This window comes from Lacerta agilis, chromosome 1 (assembly GCF_009819535.1).
Source record: "Lacerta agilis isolate rLacAgi1 chromosome 1, rLacAgi1.pri, whole genome shotgun sequence".
Taxonomy (NCBI): domain Eukaryota; kingdom Metazoa; phylum Chordata; class Lepidosauria; order Squamata; family Lacertidae; genus Lacerta; species Lacerta agilis.
The window spans coordinates 63,579,689-63,607,495 of NC_046312.1; the positions used below are offsets into that span (position 1 = coordinate 63,579,689).

The window sequence follows — 27,807 nt, forward strand, 5'->3', positions numbered from 1 at the left end:
GGACACTGTGAGAACAGGATGCTAGACGAGATGGGCCACTGGCCTGACCCACAAGGACTCTTCTTGTGTTCTTAATGATCCTTAATGGGTGCGTGTTTCCAAATTCTTCTAGTACATTTTCTAAGGGATTCCTTATCATTGGCTACATTTATGCACATGGAAACAGCAAAGAACACTTTAATGAACAGAGTTACTTGGTCTTGGAACCTGTGCATGTGGTGTCTGAGCTCCCAAGGCTAGCATGAGAGCCTTTCCAGCTTAGCTGCCTTCTCCACTAACACGCCTTTGTAACCTTGGTCTCAGATTATTTGTTCTATCAGTTGTAGGAGGAATGGGGTGGGCTGTGTGAGACCAGTCTCTGCAATCCGAAGAGGTAGTGATTTTCTAGAAACACGATTAATCTCAACAGAAAAGTGCCAGTGCAATATGCAGAATATTTCAGTGAAATTCTAGTTTCTATAGTAACTAGCTCCTTCCTCGTCTAGTAAATGGTTAGTGTTGCTGTGCTTTGGAAATGAGTAGGAGGATGAAATGAATATAAAAGGACACTGTAGAGCTGTGTGTACAGGCAAAGTAAAACAATAGCTTTAGCAGAAGGCTGTTTCCCTTTCCTCCTTCATTACAATACGCAACATACACAAACAGCTGTTGCCCTCCCCATAAAGATGAACATGTTTTTTTTCCATAGGAATAAAAAAAAAAACTAATTAAGGCTCGACAATTGTAAGTGAAGGCCTTTAGAATTAAGTTTGCTGTGGTCTATTCAAGTACATTTCAAAATTCTGAGCATGCTGTACTTTCTGCTGTCAAGATACTGTAGTATTTTGTGAAATTATGGTGAAGTGTGGGCAATCCAGTATTTCTCCCCAGCCCCATAATAGGCTCCATGCACTTGTGAGAACCCATTGGTGATTTAGATGTTGATGATTGTGGAGCTTAATTAGATTCTTCTGAGCAAACTTTGTGAAGTCACTGTGAAAGAGATAGATAAGACCAAACATAAAACTGCCCACAGTGTTTGCTTACAGTTCATTGCCGTCTAAATGACAGCTTAACTTTGCCAACATTTGTAAACCACATCTTGATTTTATCGCTCATGTGTCAGTGAGATGAAACACAAGAATAAAGTCAGATTCGTAATTTAAGTGACATTTACCGAACAAGTATTCTGTTCCAAGGATGAGAGAAATCCATTTCCAGCTTTCTTATACTGTATTATCAGATATTCTCACATTTAAATGATTAATTTTGGCGTTGTTTTCTTCTTAAGATATGTGTTGAGTCTGTATTTTAAGGCTAGCTTGAAAGTTTGTGCTGAAACATGACATATAACGGGGGGGGGGGGTAAATCAAAGAGCAGGATTCTGACTAAATGAAGGAACTGGGCTTGCTTATTATGTATGTGGTCGATTCAAGTCAAGTCTTTAGAGAACAGGATAGGAAACACATAAAACACATTATTAGGATGTGTTTACTAATGTCATGGTGATGTCTGGCCATTTTATACCCATAGAAAGTAAGTGTAGCCCAGTCTTGTATATGTTTACTGAATTCAAAAGGTAGTTGCAGCCCTAACTAGATCTACTCAGAAGTAAATCCCACTGAATTCAGTGGAACCTGATCTCAGGTTTACGGGATTAGGATTGCAGTTTTAGTTTTTATAGGACTACTGCCTTGACACAGTTATTTTCTTCTTTATCCCTTATCCAATATAATCTGTTCATAAGTTGTGATGAATAATTTTTTGCACTCGTGGGAACTGTATCATTCAAGTGAGTGAAATAATGTGTCAATGAATAACAGCATTCTGGATCTCTAGTACTTTTCAGTTTCTGTGGTTGTCAACAAATGTATGTTGAAGACTATGGTAGTTGCAGCAGTTGAGATTCCATTTACAGGAATGGATCCCCAAAGTAGCTCTAATGGGTTTAAGAACAGTCCTAGTGATAACATCAGATCATCCCCTTAGTCTACAGTCTCTAATAAACTGGATTTAGCCAGAGATCACTATGCTAACCTCAGTGTAAAAAAGGAAGCAAATCTGGATCACAGTGGATTTTACTCCAGATTTACTAATCATATGAATTACTACAACTGAAATGGCATACCCGTAAATGAATTTCCCAATATATTTTCCATACCTCTGTTTATGTAAAGTCTCTTAAAAATTATGGCTTTTGAAATATTACAGAAGAGAAGCTTGTTCTTGGTATGAGCTTTTGTGTGCATGCACACTTCTTCAGATACCCGAAGAAGTGTGCATGCACACAAAAGCTCATACCAAGAACAAACTTAGCTGGTCTCTAAGGTGCTACTGGTAGGAATTTTTTTATTTTTTATTTTGTTTTGACTATGGCAGACCAACACGGCTAACTACCTGTAGAAGGGAAGCTGTTCTGCATAGGGAGTTTATTTGTGTTGAAGCTGGAAGTTAGAGTATAAGGCAGCAGTCCTGTAACCATCTCCCTGAGAGTAAGCACTATCGGACTCAATGCAAATTGCTTCTGGGCAGACACACACACACACACACACACACACAATTGTGCTGTAAAACAAAGTTTGAAAATAATTTAGAAAATGCTATTATGGTGCAAGCTTTCATAAAAGAAGATATAACAGATTATATGTCCTTGAAATTGCATGCCTTTTTGAAAGGGACCCCCCCCCCCCGGCAAAACACCCACACCCAAACCCATCCAGCAGTTTTCAGTGTTGATTGGCACTTTGCCAGTCAAATGGACTGTATAATTTCTGAAACAGAAAATGAGTCAGAAAGGACTTTGTCAATATATTAACATAATTTGGTTGAGTTGTGACCCTTAAATTCTTCCTTGGAGCCTACCCCATGTTATTGTCTTGGGTAAGCTTTCCAGTTGTCAGCATCTCTCTTCCACACATGCAAATACTACCAATACTGCTATAAGAAATCCAGTGGATTTATTTTCTTCCACTGGGTTCCATTAATTTCCTCAGGTAGCTGCCCAAACCAGAATAAAAGGATTTTGCATTACTGTGTTAAAGTTTCTCCAAGAGTGAAGCACCCTAGATCGTGATGGTAGTGATGATGATGATGATATGATATGATACAATAATATTCATTATTTGTATAGCACCTACACCTAAGTACAACCAAATGACACTGCTTTCAGATCTTAGAGGCTTTCAATCTAAAAAAAAATTGACAAAGAGAAGGGCGAGAAAAACATAAAAGAACAAGGTGCATCTATTATGTTGTAAGCAAAAAGTTTATTTTTAAAATACAGCTAAAATTGAGCTTGATAGGTACAAAACATTATCTAAACATTCTGCAATCACAGATGAACTGTGAAAAATTGGGCAAATCTGGGTTTTTGGAATGTCAACATTTGTCAAACTGATTTTCAGTCACATGTGCTCGGTCTCTATCTAGCGTAATGAAGTCAAAGGTTCCCAAGGTGGTAGAATGGATCAGTCAAAATATTAGAACATTGTTTTGAACACCTTCCCCATATAGAGAGAAAAAAAGAACAGCTCGCTACAAATAGAAAATTGGCAGAACGGATAGAGTGCTTCCTGGAACCTTTTCCTTTTCTTCTCCAGTTTTTCTTTTGCCGGAGGGCTTTTTAATGGATATGTATGTGGATTTAAAAATGGAACACTCCCCCCCCCGCCCAATCTAAATTCTACAATCCATTCTATTGTGTCAGAACTTTATTATCTCATGTATTGGCCATGTCTTTATGGTGTGTGCATGTATGTATGTATGAATGAGAGGTGAGGATAGAAGGTATTGTAATTGCTCTGGTGATTGACAAAAAATGGAATTTGATACAAACATAACCCAGGTTCCCTGACTCATAGAAATCTACTGTATAGAAAGGCACAGGAGCCCACTGACTGCAAGATAACTAATGCTGAAATCTAAACTCACCTGGGAGTAAACACCATTGATTTTAATAGGATTTGTTTCTGAGCAGACATGATTAGGCTTGGCTTTTTTCATAATAGGAGGAAAGCGTACAATAGATTAGTACAACAGATTGCCCTGTGGCTTGTCCTTGAATTTAGTGAATGAATTAAAAAAGTATATTTACACCAACTGTTTTTGTACTGTGTTGACACCTGGCTGCTCTGATAGTGAAAGTCACTGGAAAATTTTGAAATTGTGGCTTGATCCTAAGGCATTGATCAGAGGTCATCTAAACAAAGGGGAGTAGGGATTCTGTGGCCCTCCAGATGTTACTGAGTTCTCCTTCCCAGTTTCAGACAGTACAGTCAATAGAAGACAATAGTGACAGTTATAGTCCAACAACATTTGCAGGGCCACACATTCCCAAATCCTTATCTAAGCCATGATGATAGGGGCTACCTGTGGCCTGCTTTCAGAAGCTCTCTGCAAGTGATCAGTTCAGACCTCTGCCAAGAGTAATCTCTCTCTCTCCTAGCAGCCTGCTGGGTGAGTAGGTGTGAGTAGGGGTGGAGAAGATGGAAGAAAAGGGGAGAGGGATGTGTGAAAGAGAAAAAAAGGGTAGCACTGCCCAACTTTGGCTCAGACTCTGTCTACCACTTGCTTCAACCCTCATCCACAGTTGACATACAGACCATGATGGAAATAATAATAATAATAATAATAATAATAATAATAATAATAATAATAATAATTTATTTATACCCCATCCATCTGGCTGTGTTTCCCCATAGCAAAGGATTCCCTACCCTTCTTTAAAAGATTATGAACAAGCCCCACCATGAGTTTTGGGATCCCATATCGTTCGCTTCTATCTTTTCTTTCACATTTGAAGGAAGAGAAACAAATCTTCAGGTTTCACTTTACAACAAACTGTAGTCCCTTTCAATTATATACAAGTTTGGATAACTATGGTTTGCATTCTAAGCACGATTAGTTAACAAACTGGAATATCAAATGACCAGAATAACAAACCATCAAATATTGTTTGATCTTCATTTGTTTTGATCAGCTGTGGTTAGAACAAACCACAGTTCCTTGAGATTGTACATATTTGGGACCAGAGGTTTGTTCTAAAGTGAAAGCTTTCTCTCTCTCTGCTCTCACTTGCGGAGGAGGAGATGAGAGGGAGATAATGCAAGGAAAGTAATAGTAGAGGTACTCATTCACCATCATATTGATATCTGAATCAGGCCTAAGAGTCATTGAACCAGGTAACAGGTGCCTGTTAGGATAGCATTCAGATGACCACTTTATTTTGCATTCATCCTGATTGTGTTCACAAAGTTTGCTGGGAGGTATATGATATTGGCTATGATCTGTTTACAGGGAGAGAATATGACTTTGCATTAAGCAATTGTTGTTGTGCACTTTCCAGTGCATTTACTCATCACTTTCCTAACATCAAAAAGTCTGTTTTGTTTTGTTTTTAAAAAAGATGGTTTGTTGCACAAGAGCACCAAATTCACTTTTATTGCACTACCTGAAGGCTCGTATGCAATTGAATTTCACCCACAAAATAATTGCCGTCTGTAAATGCCCCATACTGTACACATTGCTATGCCAACTCAGTGTCACAAAATATAATGTGCAGGCATCACCAGGTAAATACACTGGAACAATATTTGGGAGAAGGCTTTGGCACTGTGCATGCTGGATATGAGCTAAAATAAGCTGTAGGTTTATTTGTCTTCTGACATTTTAAAGATATATGATAATTAATTCTCAAAAAGTATAGTGTAGGGTATTGTTTAGCCTTCCATATGCAACACCCCCTTAATTGTTTGGAGTTTAATGCATATGATTTACCTGTATGCTCAGCAGCCTACTTTAAAATAAACCCTCCTTTATTGAAGTATCCGCTTAAAAATCATAATGCCTTGCATGATAAAACCCCAAACAGATTCGTTGGCTTTGAAACTCTGGCGATTTTAAATATAGGAGACTCAGAAAGTGTTTATTACAATCAGGGGTTCCCAACCTTTTTGGAGCCTGCAGGCACATTTGGATATCCACGAAACCATTGTGGGCACACACAAAAAATACAATTTTCACTGATGATAACTGGTGATGCTCAGAACCCCCAGACAAAACATGCACACCCACCCCAAAATAAATAAAGCAGACAAAAAATTAGGCAACCCTCAATGAAACAACCATAAAAGGCCAAAACTCATTTTTTAAAAAGAGGACTTTGGTGAGTAGCGGGGATATCTGTTTCTGGGGTGCTGTGGTACCCACAGGCACATGTTGGGGACCCCAGGATTACATGCAATTCATTTTCACTTTCCTCCTCACCAGCTCAGAATTGAAATGCCCAAACCATATGCTGACTTAATCCTAATACGTTTTAGTGCCCATAAGTGATGAAGAGGAGGGAGATATGCTCTTTGATAGCATTGCCAAGTCTGCCATTGATCCCTTCGACACATCTTCTGGATCTGTACAGTTGATTGCCATAAAGCCTGTAGCTTTGCCTCCTGCACACACATCTTCAGACAGGAATCAGGAAACGGCTGTCCTTAACGGAGAGGTAAGATTGTATACAATAAAGTTGTGTGACCATTTATGCATTGGCGGGTCTTTAAAGCAAGTGCTCAAGAGGAGAGTAATACAGGGCAACTGGCTACCAGACCCGGTTGGCACTGACTGGAAAGCTAGTGGGGAATGTTTTGTGACTTGTGGTGTTCAAAGGTTGTATGTGAAGCTGCGTTAGGAAGAGGAAAGTGTCAGCTAAAGACCATTCAGGTTGCAACCTCTGAAGGGAAGGATGAAAAAAGAGAGAGGAGGGAGTCTCCTCTGTTGCCTTTTTGGACTGCTAAGATGGGATAATTTCATTATGGTGAAATCATGCAAAAAGTTATTTTCTCCTTTTTATGTTGCCTTATGCAAAAACTACCCATAGTCATACTACTCAGTATGTATGACCAATGGAAGAAGAAGAAGAACAGCAAAACTACAAAGAGGGCCCCCTCTGTCGATCTTAAGTTGTTTAGGGCTGCAGACACTTAGGTGAGCAACTTGCATTGGGATCAGAAGTGAAGTAGCAACCAGTGCAGCTGTTTTAGAACAGTGTTTTTGTGAGTTCTCCACCCATTTTTTTATTGTTTTCACTTATTTGTACAAGAAGCAACAGTCAGTATTCAACAGCCCCCCCCCCCCAGAAGCACCAAATATATATTTAATTGCATTTAACTTTAAAGTAATGTAGGTTATATGGATTCTGAATGGAAACCCTGCCAGTAATCTGGATGTTGCATTTTGGATCTGCTAAAGTTTCTGGGTCACCCTGAAGTGCAGCCCCACATAGAGTGTGCTGCAATAATCCAATCTGGAAGTGACCTGACTGGAGTACAGCAGCAAATCATTTGTCCAAAAGAGGCCATAGCTGGCAAATGAGTCAGAGCTGGCCACTTGAGTCTCCAGTATCAGTCTTGGATACAGGAGTACTCCCAAGTTATAGACCAGTTCTGTGGAAAGGAAATTCCACAATCTAGGAACTGCCACAGAGAATGCATTCTGAGGGTTATGAAACTACCAAGAGGACTTCTGCTGATCTTAATACCTGTAGTTTCACATATTTGGGGCCTAAGTCATTTTGGAATAGTTGAAGTTTCCGAGTTGTCTTCAAGGGCAGCCCCATGTAAAGCACATTGCAGTAATCCAACTTGGAAGTTGCCAGAGCGCGGAGTACCGTGAGCATGTCATCTCTGCCCCAAAAGGGCTCTGCAGCTGGCAAACCAGCCATAGTTGAGAAAGGCATTCCTAGCCCATAAAGGCCACCTGAGTCTCCAACGAATGACAGTGTGGGACCCAGGAGCACTCCTAAGTTACAGACGTAGCTCCTTCCAGGGGAGTGTACCCAGTCCAGGACTCCCCAGTCTCCTCATATTTCTTTCCACATTCTTATTTAAACTGATGTATATTTGATATTTGTCAATTGACATTGAAGACCTGCAGGAGGGGAAAATTCCCACAATTTGCACATAATGGAATGGAAAGGCGGCAGCCTTTCCTTATTTTATTCAGCGTTCCATACAGCAGGCCCTGTTTGCGCAATGAATGCAGTATTTGTTTAGAAACTTTATTCTGATGCAAAGTTGTGGTTGGAGGGATATAGCCTAAGGTATAGGGCAGGGGTAGCCAACGTAGAACCACGGCTAGCACGGTCAACAGTCAGAGCTAATGGGAGCTGTAGTCCAGCATCAGCTGCAGAGCACTATTTTGTCTGTTCTCAGTATAGAGAAAAGGCTAGTTACAGTATATCTTCACATTACTGCACATTGTGATAAGAGCCAATCCAGATCATGAACTCACATTTTCATTGGCTAACATGAATGCTGTTCTAAATAAAACAGATTGAAATTCCCCACAGTCACCTGCCTACTCCCTGCTGTAAATCACTGCTCACACAAGTGGTCTACTCATGTTAGTAATGGTAATGAACACAGATGAGTTTGAGGTTCTTCTTCCATAACCTGGAAAAAAACTTGCAGTGTACAATTTTCCATTATAGGCACTTAGAGCAGTGATCTTGCATGCATTCATTGCTATGACATTTCACTGCCAATGCGAGTAGACTGTTAACATGATTTGCAGAAGTGAGCTGGGAGTTGAATGTAGGAGAACTGTCAGATTTCCTTGTTATTTTGAGATTTGCCTGATGCTGAGGTCTGGCATAAGTAGCCGAGGATAGTCTCATTTTTATCACCATTGTAAACTCTGGATTAGACACTACTGCCTGAGGTTTGATCTAGGGATAGTTGCCAATTCTACCAAAATGGAAACTTAAATGCCTACTCATACATAATCTATAGGCTATAAAATAATTGGCCAAAAGTCAACGAGACTTAATCAGAGGGTTAATCTGAACAAATAGATTTGATTATAATAGGTATTTTTGTTTGTTTGTCAGGTTAACAAAGCCTTGAAGCAGAAATCTGATATAGAGCACTATCGCAACAAATTACGCCTGAAAGCCAAGCGAAAAGGGTATTATGACTTTCCCCAAGTTGATAATAACAAGGGCTTAGCAGACAGAAAAAAGATGTATGAAAAAGCACAAAATGAAATAGATCATATTTTGGATCCTGATACGGATGGATCTTCTCCGTTTGTAGAACCCAAAAACAGGTGAGTATTTGGTATATATTTTTGTCATCTCTCACATCATTTCCACCTCTACCATAAAAAGGCAAGTCATGAGGAGTAGTGTCAATTGGTAGAATGGCAGCATAAAGTGACAAGTTTTTTTTTGCATATGAAGAATGTTCCCATGTCTGCCATCTTTCCCCTGTTTAGTGATTTGACATTTCCTTGAGATGATTGGTGCTTTATTTATGAATGTATTAAGCTGTAATACGATGATAAAAGAGTTGAAAAGCAATATGGCTGTTGGGATAACATTCTCTTTTTTTCCTGCCTATTGATCAGACCTCAGAATTACTATTATCTCTTGACACCAGGAGAGGGATGGTGGTCTGCCGTGGAGTGTGCTGTGCTACATACAGTATTGTGGATGTTGGGAAAATAGATGACAGTGCAACAACTTTCAAATGCTGATGTTACAAACTAATGACTTCTCCATTTTTGCCTATGTTAGCAAAAAGCAAAAGTCAAATACTTTTTAGGGACGTAATTGTTGTTAAAAAGAATAGTCCAGTATATGTTGAACCCTATTTTTATAGAGCAGGGTTTCCAAAATTTGAGTCTCCAACTATTTTTGGACCACAACTCCCATCATCCCTAGCTAGCAGGAACAGGAAACTCTGCTGTAAAGAGCTTTAGGTAGGTGATTCTGTGGGTTGCATTGCCCCCCCCCTCATTTTTTAAAATGTAATTAATAAATTATTAATGGCTTTGTATTAAAACACAAGAGGTAATATGTGACCTCTGTTGGAATTTTCTGTATTTTCTTAATGTTTCCCATCTGAATTTGTTGCTTTCTTAGTTCAATATACTTATTCTTATAAGGACCGATAGTTGTGCTGGTGTCTCTTAGTATTGTAATAAACAAGAACCATTAACTTTTATGCTGGCCATTAATATTTTTTTATTGCTGCTGTCCTTCATGGGCTTTTGACTGTAAGATAAGCAGAAAGACTCCAGCACATAGAAAGTTGGAAGTTGTATGGATGTAATACAGAATGCTCAGTTCTACTATACAAGGCTTAGGAAGAAAATATCATTTTCTCTCGTGACACCCAGCTGCCAATTAGAAACTGCAAGTTTTGGAACAAAAATTCCCATCCATTGTCCGACAAGCAAGCAGAAGTGTCTAGAAAGAACTTTTCTGCTCAAGAGCAATAAGAACTAAACTGTTACTCTATTTTCACCTGTTTTCTCAGACCAGGAGGGATTAGGAACTGTTAAGTGAGTTTTCTACCTGGAATTGTTTGCAGTTCTTCCTCCAGCACATATAGGTATCCCTGAATCAGTACCTGAGATGCAGGGCTCTCTGCTCAAGATCTGCCTGCAACGTCTGTGCAGAGAAGTCAAGGAAAATGTAGCATAGAGTTTCTGGAATATTTTGGTATATAAAGAATGATGAGATCCAACAGCTTTTATGTAAATTGGAGCCTGGATAAAATTAAATTAAAAAGAAAGTAAGTGCCAGAGAAACATAATTCTAAGGTGATTCAGGTCAGCAGAGAAGAAAGATTATTGATTGGTAGGTCTGGTGCCATTGCTGGGACATTAGGGCTTTGTACAGGTCTCTAGTGGAGGAGGCAAGTGGAATGGTTACATATGCACAGTAGAAGATAAGATGAAGTCTGAATTATGCAGTAGCTTCTTCTATTAGCATAGGCTATCTTAGGAATATAAATGAAGCAGGCAGAAATTTTATATTAATGTACACAGTGGAAGTGATATAGCCCTGGAATCATGACTGGAAGGTTAGAAAGTATCAAAGGAGCAAGAAATCCTTAACGCATATTTAGCATGAAGTTTTACTATTGAGCCAGTAAATTTTATTATGTACTCTGGGGTTTGCTTGCTGGTGCACAATGTAGAAAGAGGCCATGGTGTATGTTTTCCGTTATTTTCAATGTTTTATTTGTTGTTTTAGAGAAAGGAACTTCCTTATTCTAATCCATTTTGCCCAATAATTAAATCACAAATAGTGAAAAAGGGGTTGTTGTTTTTTGTTCATGTGTGTGGGTAAGGATATTCACAAATTCAGACATTATTGAGGACTGGATGTCATTTTGGGTTAGTGATACCCACCTTTTGCAGAAGGGTATTGAATTACAGGTATTTTTTCATCAATTAGATCTTAAAATTCTGCATATTTGCTCTTTGTAAAACCGTATACAACATCTATAGGTTAAATCATAAAGACATTAGGAATCTTTTCCTCCATATTCCTCCTCTGTTGCTACTGTTTCTATTCCCTCTTGTCTTGGTACTTCAAAATGTGAAGAAATAAAACTGTCACCAAATAAATTATTCACACACTGGCTTTCGCGCATTCATATTTTTGTATAACATCACTCTAAAAACATTTACAAATTATCAGTGGTACTAAATAAACTGAGTTGTACATGGAGCAGGTCCCCAGCCCTATAGATTCCTCAGAGTATTGTTCATCACGTAGTCAAGTGTTTTAAAATGCTGCAGTTGTATTCCCTGTCGACAATGACTAACCTATGCTTGTGCCAGTTGTTCATGTTGATACCTCCCTTCTCATTAGTGAATCTTCCTTAAATCAGCTAATTGGCAATCTCAGGGCAATTTCACAAAGACTGCTCATTATATGTACTGTTCTTGATTCCCCCCTCCCCTTCCTTAATAGTTTCACAATTAGGTCAAGGGTGTGAATCTGCCTAAAATAATCTGAAAACAGTGTAATCTTTTAATCACAGAAGTGTAGAGCCAGTGTCAGTCCCACCCTGCTGTACCTCGTATAGGGAGGGACATGTTAAGCTGCTCCAGTAGTTCTTTGGAAAAAGGAGGTGACAGCCTACGCAACAGTGCATTCTGACAGCAATTTGACTTGGGATTAACTTGCCTCTCTGTCCTCAAATGCTACAGGGGAACTGTAGAGACTTTATTCCCTTAGAAAAAACTCATACCACCTCCCTGAATTGCCTCCTTGCCACCTTCCTTCCACATTTCTAGCTCCTTTCCCTAGAAGATAGAAGGGGGAAGTGCAACATGAATTCTACCCAATTAAGGGATTTGTGGAAGCCAGAAGCTCCCTAAAACCCCTTTGCAGAGTGTTGCTATTTCAAGTGGGATTGAATCACAGACTGGGAAATTCCAGTTGCACAATTAAAGTCGATTTGAGGTCTTGCTCAGCAAACCCAGTTCCTCAGAGGATTGGCCTTATTTTTTAGGAAAGGGAAAGTGATGGGGGGGTGCACTGGAGGAAAACGTAGGACAATGCTTGCTTGACACAATGTTGTCTAGACTCACTGAAAACATATAGAGGCAGGTCTTCTGGAAGCAACCCTAGAGGTTCCTCCTGTCCCAAGTTTATTAGCCATTTACTGACCAAGCTCATTCTTGGACAAGGATAGCCTGGCTGGCTAAGATGATGCATGCACTAGTAACCTCAAGTCTTGACTATTGTAACACCCTCTATTTGGGGCTGCCCTTGTGCCTGGTCCAGAAGCTCCAGCTGCTACAAAATGCTATGGCTAGATTGTTGATCAGCACATAACTCCATTGCTTAAAAGCTTGTGCTCGCTGCTTATATGTTACCAAGGCCAGGTTCAAAGTTCTTGTATTGTTTTACAAGGCCCTTGACCACATGAGTCCAAGCTACCTTAAGGACTGCCCAATCCCTTATATCCTTCCCCTATATATCTTTGGGGAAGTCGCTGTTGGTGGTCCCCCATGGCTCAGATGCACAGCTTAGAACTACTAGAAGCTGTGCATTCAGTGTAGTGGGAGAAAGCCTGTGGAACTCACTCACAACTGAGATTAAACAGGCACCTTCCTTGCTGAACTTCAGGCATGTGACTACGACTTCCTTGTTCCATCAGGCATTTAAGATACTGTTTGGTTTCATTATACATTTTTATTGCTTTATCCATTTTCTGTGGATTGTTTTTATGTGCGCCACTTTGAAATGCAAATAATTAAGTGGTATAGAAATGTCTTCAATAAATAAATGAAATAAATTGCAAGCTACTTTGTTTCTTTCCTTCCTCAGATGTTTTTATTAAAAATATTAACAAAATGATAATAAAAATAAACAAAAGGTCAAGCAGACGTCCTCAAATTTTGAAGCAAAGCTTTGAAGACCTTGTCTGTTCAACAAAGTAATAATAGAATATGCATTTTCAATTATGAAATGAGCAAACAAAATACAGCTTTATATAATGATAAAGAAAATCCTACAGCTGAATGCATTCAAACTTCACCAAACCAGTGTTTTGGATTTTATAACAAGCAAGTCTTTTTGCTCTATATAAGGGGTTCCAGTGTATTATAAAGGTATCCTGTCGCTTCCCCCCTGAATCTAATTAAATGAACCAGTTTAGATATAGAGTCAAACTTACTCATTTTCTTCTACTCCCTTGGGTATGCCTCTGTGTTAGTCGTGGCTGGTGCCCATTGGAACTGGCAGGGCAAAAGGCAAGGAGACCAACACGCGGTGAAGGCAGAGACAGTGGCAGACAAAGTGAACTAATCTGAGGGAAAAGTTGTTGTATGAAACTAGTTATTAATTGTACTTTTTTACAACCTAGTATTCTGCCTTTCTGTATGTAGATTAATGTTTCAAGATTGAGGATTTTGTGGTACTGAATTCTTAAATAAATGATTTTATACATTTGCAATGAATGTATGAAAATTCTAGCATTTCCACATTTTCCTTCCTCACCTCAAACCAGTACCACTAAGACAGGCATGGCCAATCTTGGCCCTCCAGCTGTTTTAGGACTACAATTCCCATCATCCCTGACCACTGGTCCTGCTAGCAAGGGATGATGGGAGTTGTAGTCCCAAAACAACTGGAGGGCCGAGTTTGGCCATGCCTGCTCTAGAGCCTTCAAGACCCACCAGCATTATAGTTTGCACTCATGGTCTATGTAGATGTCCCACTCTGGCCTTAAGACCTGCTGTTCAGCTATGAAGTAGGTCAGAAACTCTGCCGTCCATTTTTATCTTAGCTTGTCTTGCTTATTTTCTACTCCCAGTGAGTCATCTGATAGATGTTCATTGTTAGTCTGGTTTATTGTCAAATTTGTGTCACAGAGAAAAATGGGCACCTTTTCCACATCCATCATCCGTTTCCACAGCATAGTGCTCTGTCATAGCTGTGGGACAATTGCTTGATTTCCTTAGAAATAACTGGAGAGCTTCAGATTAAATGATGCTACTTATTGATGTTCTTTATGGACTATGTGTACTGACGGTATAGTGATAACCAGTGCCTTTTTTCTAAAAAGAAATGTTTAGGGGTACTCTCATTTTCCTACTCATATTGAAATACTGCCCCTCAATGAAGCCAAACTTAGACTCACAAAATGTTTAGGGGTATGTGTACCCCCAGAAAAAAGCACTGGTGATAACAATATTTGGGAAATTTAGGACTGTTTCTTTTGTGCTAGATCTGGGGCTGATGGGAGTTGTAGTCCAAAACAGTTGGGGGACACTAGGTTGGTTAAGGCTAGTATGAACTGTGTTACGAACTGTGTTATTATAAGTGTATTGTTTCTTGAATTTGAGTGTAACATGAACTATCCACGAGTCTCTGGGAGGCAGATTGCTTGAGGAAAAGCCACCACCCAGTTACCCTTTTTGTCCTTTTGTTTGCTAATTTTGCACATCAGTTTTTTTTTATTTCACATGCCATGATCATGTGTTACTCCCTGTCTTTGGGTGATCAGACTTCAGTCCAACAATGCAGTTGCTAAGGGTTTGGAATACTGTACTGAAAAAGGTTGGCACCTAGCTGAATGGTTAGCTAACGTATGTGAGACAGTATGAATATGCATTGGGTGGTTTTCAGGCACATCAGGCAAATCCATCATTATTGCAGGTTATTATTGATATGGAAATGAATAAAGAAATAACTGGTGTATAGTTACATCAGTTTAAAATTGCAGAGTTATACACAAATCTTCACAAAGAAGAAGCATTTCAATATTTGTTTGGAGTACATTGTCTAATAAATGCTAGTTGTTTGTTTCCAAGTGCTTCAATCTTTGGTCTTCATTGAAGCAATCAATATATAATTTGACTTGATGACTGCCAATGTGTAACTGAATATGCATGAGTGTGTATCTGTGTAGCTACTTAGCTTGGAGATGAGTGGGAATTGACGATTTAGAATATTTTTTTTCAGAACTCAGAGCATAAAGACTAAAGCGACACCCTATTGCGGAAGATGCACCTCTTTACTCTGGCTTTTAATAAATTGTTGTAGGTAATAATAATAATAATAATAATAATAATAATAATAATAATGGCCTCATTTAAATACTTTATTATTCTGCAGGCAACAAATGAAGAACTCTGTTTACCGAAGCAGGCAGTCTTTGAACAGCCCAAGTCCAGGAGAAACTGAAATGGATCTACTTGTTACACGAGAGAGACAAAGGCGTGGTATCCGCAACAGTGGATATGATGTAGGTGCATGCAAAATTCATTCACTACAAATTGCATTGGAAGCGTAGCAAGCATTAGAACAGTCCTAGCAAAACAATCTACCTAGTGTGAAAGTGCTTAATAGCCAGTGCTTTTTTATATATATAAAAGTTTAGGGGTACTCTCATTTTCCTACCCATATTGAAATACTGCCCCTCAATGAGGCCAAACTTATATTCACAAAATGTTTAGGGGTATGCATCCCCCTGCGTCCCGTCCCCCCAGAAAAAAACCCACTGTTAATAGCTACTTCCTTTTTAGCAACAGCTAGAGCTGATTTTAGGCATTTTATGGTCTTCAGGTTTCAGGTTTTTTATTATTATCTTATACTATATTCACTTCAGTAGAAGGCATTGGAAAGGCAGTTCCTGAAGTCAAACTTGAATAACAGCAGTTCCTATGTTCATTTTAAACATTCACTCAGGCCCTTTCCCGAAAGCTCAAGGTGCTTACAATCTAAGTAGACTGTTGATCTGACAATATAAGGCTGCTCCTTACAATCTTGTCGAACCTTCCACACATTTTGTTAGTATAAAGGTAAATAACAAAAAGGAAAAAGGAAACCCAAATTCATACACAACATTTGATTGATTCTGCTGATATGATACAATTCTGCAGTCATACCATATCAACCAAGCTTAGAACAGGCATCTGGATCCTAAAAGCCTCAGCTTTATTTCGTTATTTAAACCGCTTTCTAGCACTTATGGTGACAAAAACAGTCTTGGGAAAATATTTCCACCAACAGTGCCCCATCAGAAGAGCTCAGCAGCTGAAGCCAAGCATGAGGAATCTGATTGTCTTTAAGGTCCTTTGCACCCAAGTTGTTTAGGGCTTTGTGAATTAACACCATGCACCATCACAGTCAAGTCCACACTACAGTGTATTCTGTTGGCTGCAGTACAATGCTTCTTTCAAACCTAATTTCAGTGGTGGGGGAGGAATCCAGGAGACTGTGCAGATCCTGCCACTGCATGCGTAGGTGCACCTATGGGTGCATGGTCCCTGGTCTTGGCCTTTTCAACGGTGACCTACAGTGCAGCAGTTGAAAAAAAAGAAAAGAAAAGGGCAAATTCTATGTTAGGGACTGAATAAAAGCAGCCCTTGCTGAATGAATACGCTATTTGCCAGATCAGAAATACAGAAAGCAAGGATTGTAATGCTCATGATGTAATAAATACCCTATCTATCCACAGAAATATAGTGTGCTCCTTTGCCAAGGTGAGGGAAACTGTGAAACATCAAAAAATATTCACAAGAGTACGTTTGTGATGGGATTGTCCATGTTTTGACACTGCCTGTCAGAACAAATAAATCGTAATTTGCCGTGTAACCGGGATTATGGCCTGCAATGCTCTAGTGTGCTTCATTGCAGCAGAAATTTAAAGGGACAGCCTATTTTAAATCTGTTTTTAAATTTAACTGCTTTGGGTGAAAAAAGGGGCTTGTAGAAAAATTACTGATAAAATGCTAGATAGAGGTAGCTTTTCTCTGACTCACTCTTTCCTGGTAGCTGTTTCCCTTTTGTAAAAGGCTGTTTTGGTATGTTGTTAGCCTCCTTTGGCTTTCCTTTTGGCAGCAGAAGCATGATACAAAAGTGAAGTGAAACAGGTTTTTTTTTGGGGGGGGGGCTTTATTTATTTATGGCTTGCATTTATATACAGCCTTTCTCCTAAGGCAGTTTACAATTTAAAATATTAATGCAAACAAATAGTACAAAATGTTTTTAGGCCTACATGAGGAGCAGATGGCAGATGCTATTTGCAGAGCATCTTTTAATATTTAGTAGTATAAATGGATCCTTGTGCCTAGCTGAAAGACTGCTTGCATGTTTAGCCTATTTACATGTATAAAGTAATGTTTCAAGTCCAGTGCTCCCCCACCAACAGCCTCTGTGCAAGCAGCTCCCCACGTAGTTAACAGAAGCGGCAAACAGGTATTTCGAGTTCAATCCTACCCCCCCCCCAAAGGAGAGTTTGCCATATGTTTTTAACTTGCCTAACATAATTTATTAAATAGATACATTATCCTGTAATATTGAGCAGCTCATAGTAGACTGAATAGAGTGCTGAACTGAGTTGTCAAATTAAATCACACCGTGAGTGAAAATGATATATATCTTGTTCAGAACTTGCTTATGGGACTATGAAACTTTGCGGTCTGTGCTCGTGTAACACTAGCACAACTGGGGAGATGGAACGGTCCACTCACAGTGCAAATGCTGACACAGGAAGCTGTAGAGGAGCTGTGAGAGGACAGAAATAACTTATGTACCAGTGATGGGAAGGGGTCATTCTGACTGAAATGGATCTCTAGAAGTAGAGCTGGAGAGGGAGGGAGAAAGGCAGGCAAGCACTGGGAATGTTGGAGTCATTTGCCCCTTTGACTTCATTTATGACATGATTCTACAACCAATTCTCCAGCCCTTCATCAGCTGAATAACACATGTAGTAAAGACAATCATTTCATGGTTTCTGAAATAGCTGCTCATTCTGGATAGGTGTTGATAGGCCAAATGAGGTTGATAAAGAAAATGTAACACTTTATGAAAGTCAAATGTAATCACTTCTTATGACTTAGACATAGACAGGATTTTTACTGAATTAACCCCCCCCCCACCCTTTTGCATAGTTGCCCAACTTTCTCTATTATATCCAACAGACTGAGCCTGAAATGATAGAAGAAACAAATGTTGACCGTGTCAATGAGCCCCGAAATTATAACAGAGCTCATCAAGCAAAAGGCCATTCAGAGACATCGACTCTGAGTTCCCAGCCATCCATTGATGAAGTCAGACAACAGATGCACATGCTACTGGAAGAAGCCTTTAGTTTGGCCTCAGCAGGTCATGGAGGACAGAGCAGGCAGCAAGATGCTTACAGTTCTACACAGCAGTTGCCATACTCTGAAGTTGTGACCAGTGCTCCTGGTACCATGTCTCGACCCAGAGGGGGAATACAGTGGGTGCCTACCTATAGACCAGAAGTGTATCAGTACAGTTTGCCAAGGCCTGTAAGTGACCACTTATATGTGTTATACTCAGAACTGTTGTTGAAATGCCAGAATTTGGACTTTAGGGAGTCTCTCTTCTGGCCATCACACACTTCATGTAGCGGCTCAAAGATTCTGCCGGGATGTGTGAATGATGTTCAGTTTTCATCCTCATTATCCTCCTCCTCATATTAAATTTCTATACCTCCCTTCATCCAAGGATCACAGGGCAGTTTACAGTATGAAAACACAAAAATACATAACAAACAAAACAATAACCCCCCCACCCCAGTTTAAAGGGCCATAGATTGTTTAGTCAAAGTCCTGGTAGAAGAGGAATGTTCTAGATTAGTTTTGAGATGAATAACCCAAGTTGGCTTTATCAAATAGAAATTAACTTACTGTACTTAAAATAAGCAGAGTAAGAGCTTGTCCACATATCTGCTTGTCCTGTGGGTCCAAGAGATCTTCCACTTGTCCTGTGCTTTCTAGGCACAGATCTGAGTAGGTTTTTTCCCCATTTCTCCCACTGCTTTCCCCAGGAAAACCCACTGTTTACCTCGTAATTGGAACAAATGTCAATCCGCAGAAAAACTGATTGATGCTTGTTTTGATTCAATGGCAAGCAGCGGGTCTTCCCGCTGGAAAGCAGAAAGATAAGCGGAAGTGTGGGAGAGCCCTAAAAGTCAAGTTGGCTTTTAAAAACCAGCATTTATTAGTGACCTGCTGTGGATATCATGCTAAACAGTAATTTAGCATTATAAGAATGAGCCGCAGCTTGCCCCAGGCGTAGATTCAAAGAGGTGTTTGGAAGCATTCACTGTTTCTGCTTAACTACAGCTTGTTGTGTTGTTTGAACCAACAAACTGTGATCAAACTGTGGTTAATATTCGCAAGCAAGTTCAAAATTGCTTTGAAAGCTTCTGAAGTACTTCTTGAAGTTGTGGTAGAGAGAGAGGGAGGAGCATACTAGCCTGAGTCTTACTTTGACTGGTTCTCACCCTGCTAAACTATGTGTTAGCATGATGCCCAGATGCACCCTGTGTGTTGAGAATGCAGCTTTATTGGCAGTTTTAGATAGATAATTGCTTCTTGCTATTGTCCTGGCTCCTAAAAATGAGGTTAGCGATGAGCTTATGTAATAAAGTGAACATAAGGGAGAATTGCAAAGGCTTTCCAGGTGTTTCCGGTGGCAAAGTCTTTGAATTCACAGATATGTATTGCCAAACTATGATGCCTCATGCTAAACCAACACCATGAAGTTTAGACAGGCAGAATCTATGGTTGGGATATGTTGACAATCCAGGAGAGGAATCTCATATTCCATCTTGCTGCTGCTACATAGTCAGAGTAACAAGATCGTGATTAAAGAGCCACCTTGAGATTCAGGAGATTTTATTTATTTATGCTGTCCTCCTTCATTCAGAGCACCTGCGATGAAAAGAAGGATCCATAATGTCATGTATACTTAAGAAATTTCCCATGAGACATTGCGAAAACTGTTATCTATGTGCTTCCAGTCTTGTGGGCTAGGTTGTCTATCACCTACACTTTAAAAAGGGAGACAGGCGCATGACTAATCCCGTTCCTTTTCTCAAAAGTTAAATAGGAACAAAAATGCTTTTTTCTGCTTTTGATTCCCTAAATCAATTATGAATCACCTCACTGATGTAAAGATAGGCTATAGCAAACCTGCTAGGGTTGTTCCTGGAAAATGTGACTAAACAGAAGCAGCTGGTGATCTCCAGCCCACCTACACCTTGAAGAAGTTATTCACAAAGGATGAAAGAAAAATCTTTAAAGCTTCCTTCCTTTCCCTGTGTTGATTTCAGAGAATCTAGCCAGCCCAATCTGTTTTCTTTACTAAGGCCCAAAGTACATATTGCTAAAGGTATTTGGGCACCACCAACTTACAGTTCTCCGTTATGTGTAGTTGGGAAAAAATGGTTGCTGTTGATATCATCACAGCAGAAGGCTTAACCTGATAACATCACCACCATTATTCTTATTCTTTTTTTAAAAAAAATACATATTACTGGGGAGACATGGGGGAAGTGTGGGTTGGCAAATTCCCCAGGGCATGTTCCATTTTGGTTAGAGGTGCAATCACTACCTTTCTCATTCATCTCTCCCTTTGAAGTATTTACTCAGAAGCATTTACTCTTGCCTTGCTATGGTTTAGTGTATCCAACTAGATAGTTATACTCTGCCCACTGCCTGCCATTGTAGAGAGTAACATTGGTCTTTGCAGACATTTCCCAATGATCTTGTATATGTGTAATATATCCTGATGCAGCCCGGACACTTTCTGTGCCTTCCAACCACCTCTTTCTTGTGGCACTGATTCCGAAGACCGTTGGTTTTGGATTCTTTAATAATAACTGATCTGTAGCAAAACAGTATATAAAGGCCAACTCTTTTGTGCTAATCTAAGACAGATATGCTTCTTCCCTGACAAATAATAAGTTCATAACATATCAAGCATTGGCAGAACATCCGTTTAAAAATAGGCCTGTGAAATATTGAGTTTACTGTGAAATAGAGAACAGACTGAAATTTGCTTTGTAACCAAGAAAAAGACCCTAGAGCTAAAGTTGCTGTATCTTACCCTGGTGTAAACAGCTTTACTGTTTTGTAAAAAGGCACTTCACATTTCATTAAATTAGCATGTCTATATGGATAGCTTATAAAGCCCCCAGATTATTCCTCTTATGGTACAAGAAGGGGGGGACTACAAGATTTCATACTCAAAACTGCTAGGATGGGGATACAAAAATATATATGTTATTTTTGATCCATTCCTTTGGGGTTGATTTGAAAGCTAGTGACATTAAATGCACAGGTTCATGCTGCTGCTGCTTAACTCTTGAGGGAAGTTGCCCATGGGCTCAGAAACCTGGGCTCATGGTTTATCTCACACAGGCAAACCATGGTCAGTGAGCCAAGTACAAACCATGATCATGGGTTTGGACATAATGCCAAGTCTAACTATAGCTTAGCTTTGGGTTGCATGGTGGCAGCAGGACCAGGGGAGAAATGAAGCAAATGCATTCTCAGCTACCTATTCGTCTCTCTCAGCTACCTCCCCACACCCTCTCTCTCTCTCTCTCTATCTCTGAACTTTCGGAACTCCTCTCTGAACTCTCTTAAGCTATAGAGTAGGAAATGTGTTTGAATGCTTCCTATCTGAATCTTACAACACCTGCTGTGTCAAGGTGTCTATTTAGTGTACCTAGAATGCCATGCTGTTCTCAGTGATGATTTTGATATGTTGGCTATTCTAGGAGAATGAAAAGTAGAGGATGTCAGAGCAGCATTTCAGTCTAGCTGCTTAGCAGATTTGATAACTGTCACTGTATTCCCAAGTTAACTTGACAATCTCTGTCACAGTGCAAAGGCTGCAAGATTAGTATCTCATGCTTTGGGCCATAAGCTGATGATGACAGTGTCAGGGAGGTGTTTTGACACACGTGTAACATGGCAAAAATCCCTAATTTTGCTATATGCCGTTTTCTGTCAAACTCTGTAAATCCTGGGTGACTGATCCCCAGGATTACTTTACTTTGGTGGTGGTAGTGGTGGTTGTTTTTTTTTTTAAATAAATAAAAAATTGAGTCTTTATGTTGTCATAATAAAGTACTGGTAACTTGCTTGTTCTTGCCTAGAGGAACACGAAACATATTCCCCGTTAAAAAGGTCGGAAAGAAAAGTTAAAATATAAAATAGTTTTCTTGTAGACATTTTTTTGTTTCCTGTGATAATGTTAGGTGCTTTGAGATATTCCGAAATCAAAATATTTTTATTTTTAGTGGGGCAAAAACAAACAAACAAACAAAAAACCATTCTGAATTCTCCTTGGGGGAGAATTCAGACAGACAAGAACACTGCAGTGTTGAAATTTTAGGAGGCACTAATAATGTTAACTTTGAAATAGGCTTGGATTACAGTCTTCTTCCAACATGCTTGTGTCATATTTTGGAGAAATGCAATGCAGTATAATTTTTATGAAAAGTCAGTATATCATTAAGGAAATGTTTATTTATTTTTATTAACAGGCATATAGATTTTCTCCACTCCCTGAAATGGTGATGGGTTCTCCACCTCCTCCTGTGCCTCCTAGGACGGGACCTGTTGCCGTCACCTCTCTTAGGAGGTACTATGCTGTTGTTTTTATGTTTTAGCTGAAAATGTTATATTTCTATCTCAAGATGGAAGATTGCTTTATAACTGACATTGAAAGCCTCAGATGCATTACAGGGCTAGCATTTCTTATACTGTATAGGTATTTGTAAAACTGTAACCAAGTAGTGTCATTTCAGAATCTTAGGTTTTCAAATTGTTTTTAAAAGCAAGCAAGCAAGGAAAAATGTGGAGTATTGTTCATCTGTAAGCCACTCAGATACCTAATGGTATCTTAAACCATGATTTAAATCCTCTATCATAAAGGCATGCCAGATTGGTTGTTCTGTAAAAGAAGTAAACTATTCATAAACCTCCCTGTTTTTCTCTTCTGAGACGACTAGCAGTAAGCATTGCAAAATATATGGATGACCTTATAAAATTGGTTTTGGCACTCTGAAGACATTTAGAGAGATTGTTGCCATCAAGTTTCTTATCTGCACTTTAAACGCCTAATAAATATGAATCAGTTTTAACAATGTTTCAGTATTTAGTGCCCAATTCTCCAGGCACTGCTGTTGTACAGTTTCCATTCATTCTAATCTTGTGGACATTGCCTTTTAAATTCTGTTTTCTCACAGTCAGCTAGCTCATATCCATGCATTTCTAAGTAGCAGTTGCATAGCTCAGGCTCTTGGTCTATGAAATGCTGCTTCTACAAAATGACACCTGTTTGCAAAGCCACAACATAGCAGGCATGTTATATTTTACTGTGCATTAGCATAAGAATACAGAAACAGCTGAGCTGTCCTGATTGGCTGCCAGTGATGTCATAACTGTTGTGCAAAAATATCAGTGGACTGTAAAACACTGGCAGCCATGCTCATCCTTCACTGTCAGAACAAATGTAGCACTGAGCTACACAGACTATATAAAAGAAATAGGATTTTTTTTTACTGAAATTACTGTGTTTTTAAACTTAGTATATTTTGATTTTTTTAAAAAATTATTAGTATAGGCAGGATACAGTAAATAACCAGTGCTATTTATTGTAGCCTCACTACCTTTATTTATTTTTATTTTCTAACATATATTTGTGCTATACCAAATCTGGATATGTCTTTGGGATGCAGGCTATATAAATGATGCTTGATGTAGCAATTCAGCTGTCCGGGTTTGCATCCATTGTAAACGGCTATCAAAGCAAAAAGCAAAATGCTTTCTCTACCCACCTTTCACAAAAAGATCCCATACTTCTGTGGCTAAAATGTAGTTAACTGGTCTGCTCCAGAGCAAGTAGGTTGTGGATTGCAACTGATGTGTGCTTGATGTTGGAATGACTGATGTTTCCAATATATATTATACAGGTCGACGTCCGATATTGGCAGCAAGACAAGAATATCAGAGTCCAGTGGAACTGAACAGATTCAGCCGCATGATCATGCCCCTTTTGTCCCAGTATCAAGAGCCCCAGTATCTGTGGCTCCATTGGATCAATCAGCCTTGAATTACTCAGGTGAAAAACGCATGCGGTACAAACAGAGACCACATCTAAGTCTGTATGGCATAGAGACAAGTGTATGAGATCTTGCAAGCACCTTGTTTAGGACTGTGTTAAATGGTTCTCATGAAGGCTTGATGAGGAGAATTAATAAAAGGATCCCCACACACTCTTTCATTTTATCACATGCAGCATATTTCTAATATGGGAGAGGAATGGGGAGGAAGGACATGGTCTTTCTGTTTGAAGCACCTGGAATTGGTATCTTTCTGAGACAGGATCTTGGAACCGATGGTGTGTTTTGGTGTACAGAAAGCAAATGGCCATGTAACGTAGACCGTTTCCCTTGTAATGGCTGCTGACTCTTGAGTGGAATGCACTCTGCATTGACCCAAAGGCCACAAGCTTTCTTTAGAAAGAGCCTGTTCAGATTACCACTTTCAGCTAAATGTGGTGAAGCCATCCTGAATTGGTGGCAAATGTCATGTGATTGTTTCATTGTGTCTCCAGCTTGCAAGCTAGCATGTCCTTGCAAACCATTCAAAAATGAATTAGGTGAGGATATCCTGATTTGTGACTGACCAGGTTCCCTTTGTGGCAGATCAATTCAGATTAACTTCACTTCAGATTAACTTCACTTAAATAGGTTGAATATGGTCATAACACGTAGGCGTTTCTTCCGGGAGCTCACTATCAAGTAGATTCTACTTGCAATGAGAAGCTTCAGGGGGAAAAATATATGGACACATGAAGCTGCCTCATGCTGAGTCAGAACATTGGTTCATCTAGTCCAGTATCATCTATTCTCACTGGCCACAGCTCTCCAGGGTCTCAGACCAGAGGTCTTTCTCAGCACATGCTAGAGATGCTGGTGACTGAACCTAGGACCTTATACATGCAAAGCATGTTTTATACCATTGAGCTCTGCCTCCCTGACCCCAATCTCTTTGATTACAAAGAAATTCCAGCCAACTTAGCAAAATCCTTTCTGTATTAAGGAAACACTTCAGACATTATATATCTGCTTAGGTACATTTGGACGTCTACAACCTAAATGTTTGTGTAAGACTGCGTGTGAATTAGTTGGGCTCATCTCCTATTTCACATTGTAACTTTGAGCTGCCATTTTGTTAGTGTTCTTGAGTTGACTAAACCAATCATCCAGTTGCTGAAACCCATATCATCTTGAAGAGGATCCCCCCCCCCCCCCCGATTGAACAGAAACTCAGCACAATGTGTATCAAATACAAAGAATGGAAGGTTGTGTTGCTGGGGGTTGTAGGAAAGGCATGTGTAAGCAAATCATAAAAGGATAGATTCCGGGTTCACGAGAAGGTCTGGAAGAAGCAGGTGATTTTTCAGGGCTTTTGAAACCTGACAGAACGACATTAAACGCTTGGCGTTCACTCAGCCGCTGTCTTTTTTAACTAATAGAAATGTGTCAAAGTAAAGGTGAGCAAGGGAATAGTAACTGTTCTGTCTTTGAGAAAAATGTTGGTGAGGGTAGATTGGGATCTCCTTTAGCTTGCTGATCCTATTTATTTATTTATTTATTTATTTATTTATTTAGCTTTCCCCTTTCCTTTCCTTTCCTTTCCTTTCTTCCTTAGTTATTTCTTTAAATGTACATACCACTTGATTGTAGTAAAATTCCTAAGCGGTTTACAAGAAAAGTAGAGTTGAGATTTTTCTCCTGCAGACGTTGTACCATGGATGTTCACCTTGCATTCCCCCGCCCCTGGCCCCCAGTCTTGTCAATATACCAAAAACCTCCTCCAGCACCACCTGCGACGTTTTGGAGTAAGTTACCATGCGTCTATAAAGAATCCGTTCATTGTGGGACAATAGCTTCTAAATAAGACGCTAGAAGCAAGGTTTTTCACTTTGTCCCAACCAGCCTCTATGAGACGCAAACAAGTTGAAAATGAAAAAAAATGTGTAGGAGGAAATGCTGACTCGCTTACTGATTTGGTGGCATTCTTTCTACAGCTACCCCCTCCCCTTTGGATACTGCCATCTTCTATTCTGTGATACAACATTCAATAGCTGTGTTCATGTCATGGCTGCTACATGAGCAACTGTGCTCCTATATGCTTCTCAGTCTCTTCTGCCCTAGATTGAAGTCCCTGTTTTCTGTCTTCTGTTGTAACATCTGTCCTTCCAGATTCAAAGCATTGTCTGCTACACTGCTGGTATACTTTTGTATTTTTAAAATACTGAATAGTGGTAAATGATCAGTAGAATAAAAATGCATTTCCAGTAACTTATGTGAACATAAAGAAGTAAGAATCAACAGTGTGTTGCAGATTTTTAAAAAAATAAATACTCAAAAGACATTGTTTTCATGATTAGGTTCCCCAAAACTTCACAGGTATTTGAATACATCAGGCACTCAATTCCATTGATGAGGTATTCCAGTGCCTCAAATTTCATGAGACACAGAATAGTCTCTTAATATTGAAAACTCTGGAATATCTGGATGACACTGGGCTGAATGAGCTGTTGGCGTTGACACAGATGAGTCTCCCTAACTTTTCTGACTCTGAAATCACGAGGTGCTAAGCTATTGCAAGAACATTATATCCACTTTTCCTACACATGTAAAATAACATCTTTGTAAAAATATAAAATCCCTTAATTTTCTTTGTAAGATAGAAATTTAATAATGTACCAACAGAAAATGCCTTTGTCTTAAACAACTGCCCCTAACAAAAATTGCAGTTAAGGCCACAGTCCTAAGTTCATTACACGGAAGCAAACTTTTCACTGAAACAAATGGGAATTGCATTGTATTTATGACTGGGTACTAAACTATGGGGGTTTTTTTTGCACCCGGTTGAGGGGGAAAAAGGGCTTGTAGAAATTTCACTATATTGCCTTAGGTTGTGATCCAGTGGAGCGCTTAAGAATTTTACTTAATTTTAAGCATGTAAATAGTCCCAGGGGACTGCTCAGCACAGTTTGCATGTTGCCAAGGGGTGTGTTAGTGCTTGTGTGCTCTTCTGCTCCCAGCTCCCAGTGGTTGAAATACAGTAACGCAGCTCATGCTTCTTGGCAGTCTATTGCCACAGACAACTTTTGCCAGGAGCTGTTTCTGATAAGCGCAGTTTAGCTGAATATTTCTGGAACTGATTGGTAGTAGACTTGTACAAAACTACTAATTACAGGAATGAGAAAAAAATTATACTACAGTAATATTTGGTTAGCTAGCACAGTGATTCACACCTACTATTAAAGAGGATGCTGGCATTCAGTTTTCATCTAGGATGCATCTCTTTGTCCCAACCTCTGAATTGGCAGCCCTTTCTGCCCCAACCAACTTACTCCAGATGCCATATTCTTTACTGCCCAAAGCCTGGGTGGCTCCACATGGAAGAGTCCTCTTTGGCACATAGACTTGGGAAGTGCTGTGCTAGCTTTTGTCTGATTTTTGTTTAAAGGGGAAGCAATGTAGAATACTGTAGATACGTGTTTGTTTAAATATATTAAATGTTGGTCAGTTTAGAATTTGGGTGCTGGTACTCCAAAAGAGATGGTGTTGGATGCTGAGGTGTCAGCATTTTAGGAAGGTGTAAATTACTACTGCCATGGCACATTTATTTACCATCACTAGTTGGCTTGATGCAGAACAAATGTGATAGGTGCTCTC

General features: G+C 39.5%; 1 protein-coding gene across 7 annotated transcripts in view; it reads left to right on the forward strand.

Moving 5' to 3' along the window:
• KIAA1549L (KIAA1549 like) overlaps positions 1-27,807 on the forward strand; it is a 138,935-nt gene that overhangs the window by 101,138 nt on the left and 9,990 nt on the right. For 6 of the 7 annotated variants that reach the window (XM_033151771.1, XM_033151781.1, XM_033151789.1 and 3 more), the window contains 6 exons: positions 6,301-6,479; positions 8,862-9,079; positions 15,399-15,528; positions 18,209-18,559; positions 22,594-22,691; positions 24,025-24,173. In XM_033151771.1, the coding sequence (XP_033007662.1) occupies positions 6,301-6,479; positions 8,862-9,079; positions 15,399-15,528; positions 18,209-18,559; positions 22,594-22,691; positions 24,025-24,173 (1,125 nt within the window). The remainder of the gene's footprint in view (positions 1-6,300; positions 6,480-8,861; positions 9,080-15,398; positions 15,529-18,208; positions 18,560-22,593; positions 22,692-24,024; positions 24,174-27,807) is intronic. The other variant, XM_033151799.1, reaches the window with a different exon arrangement.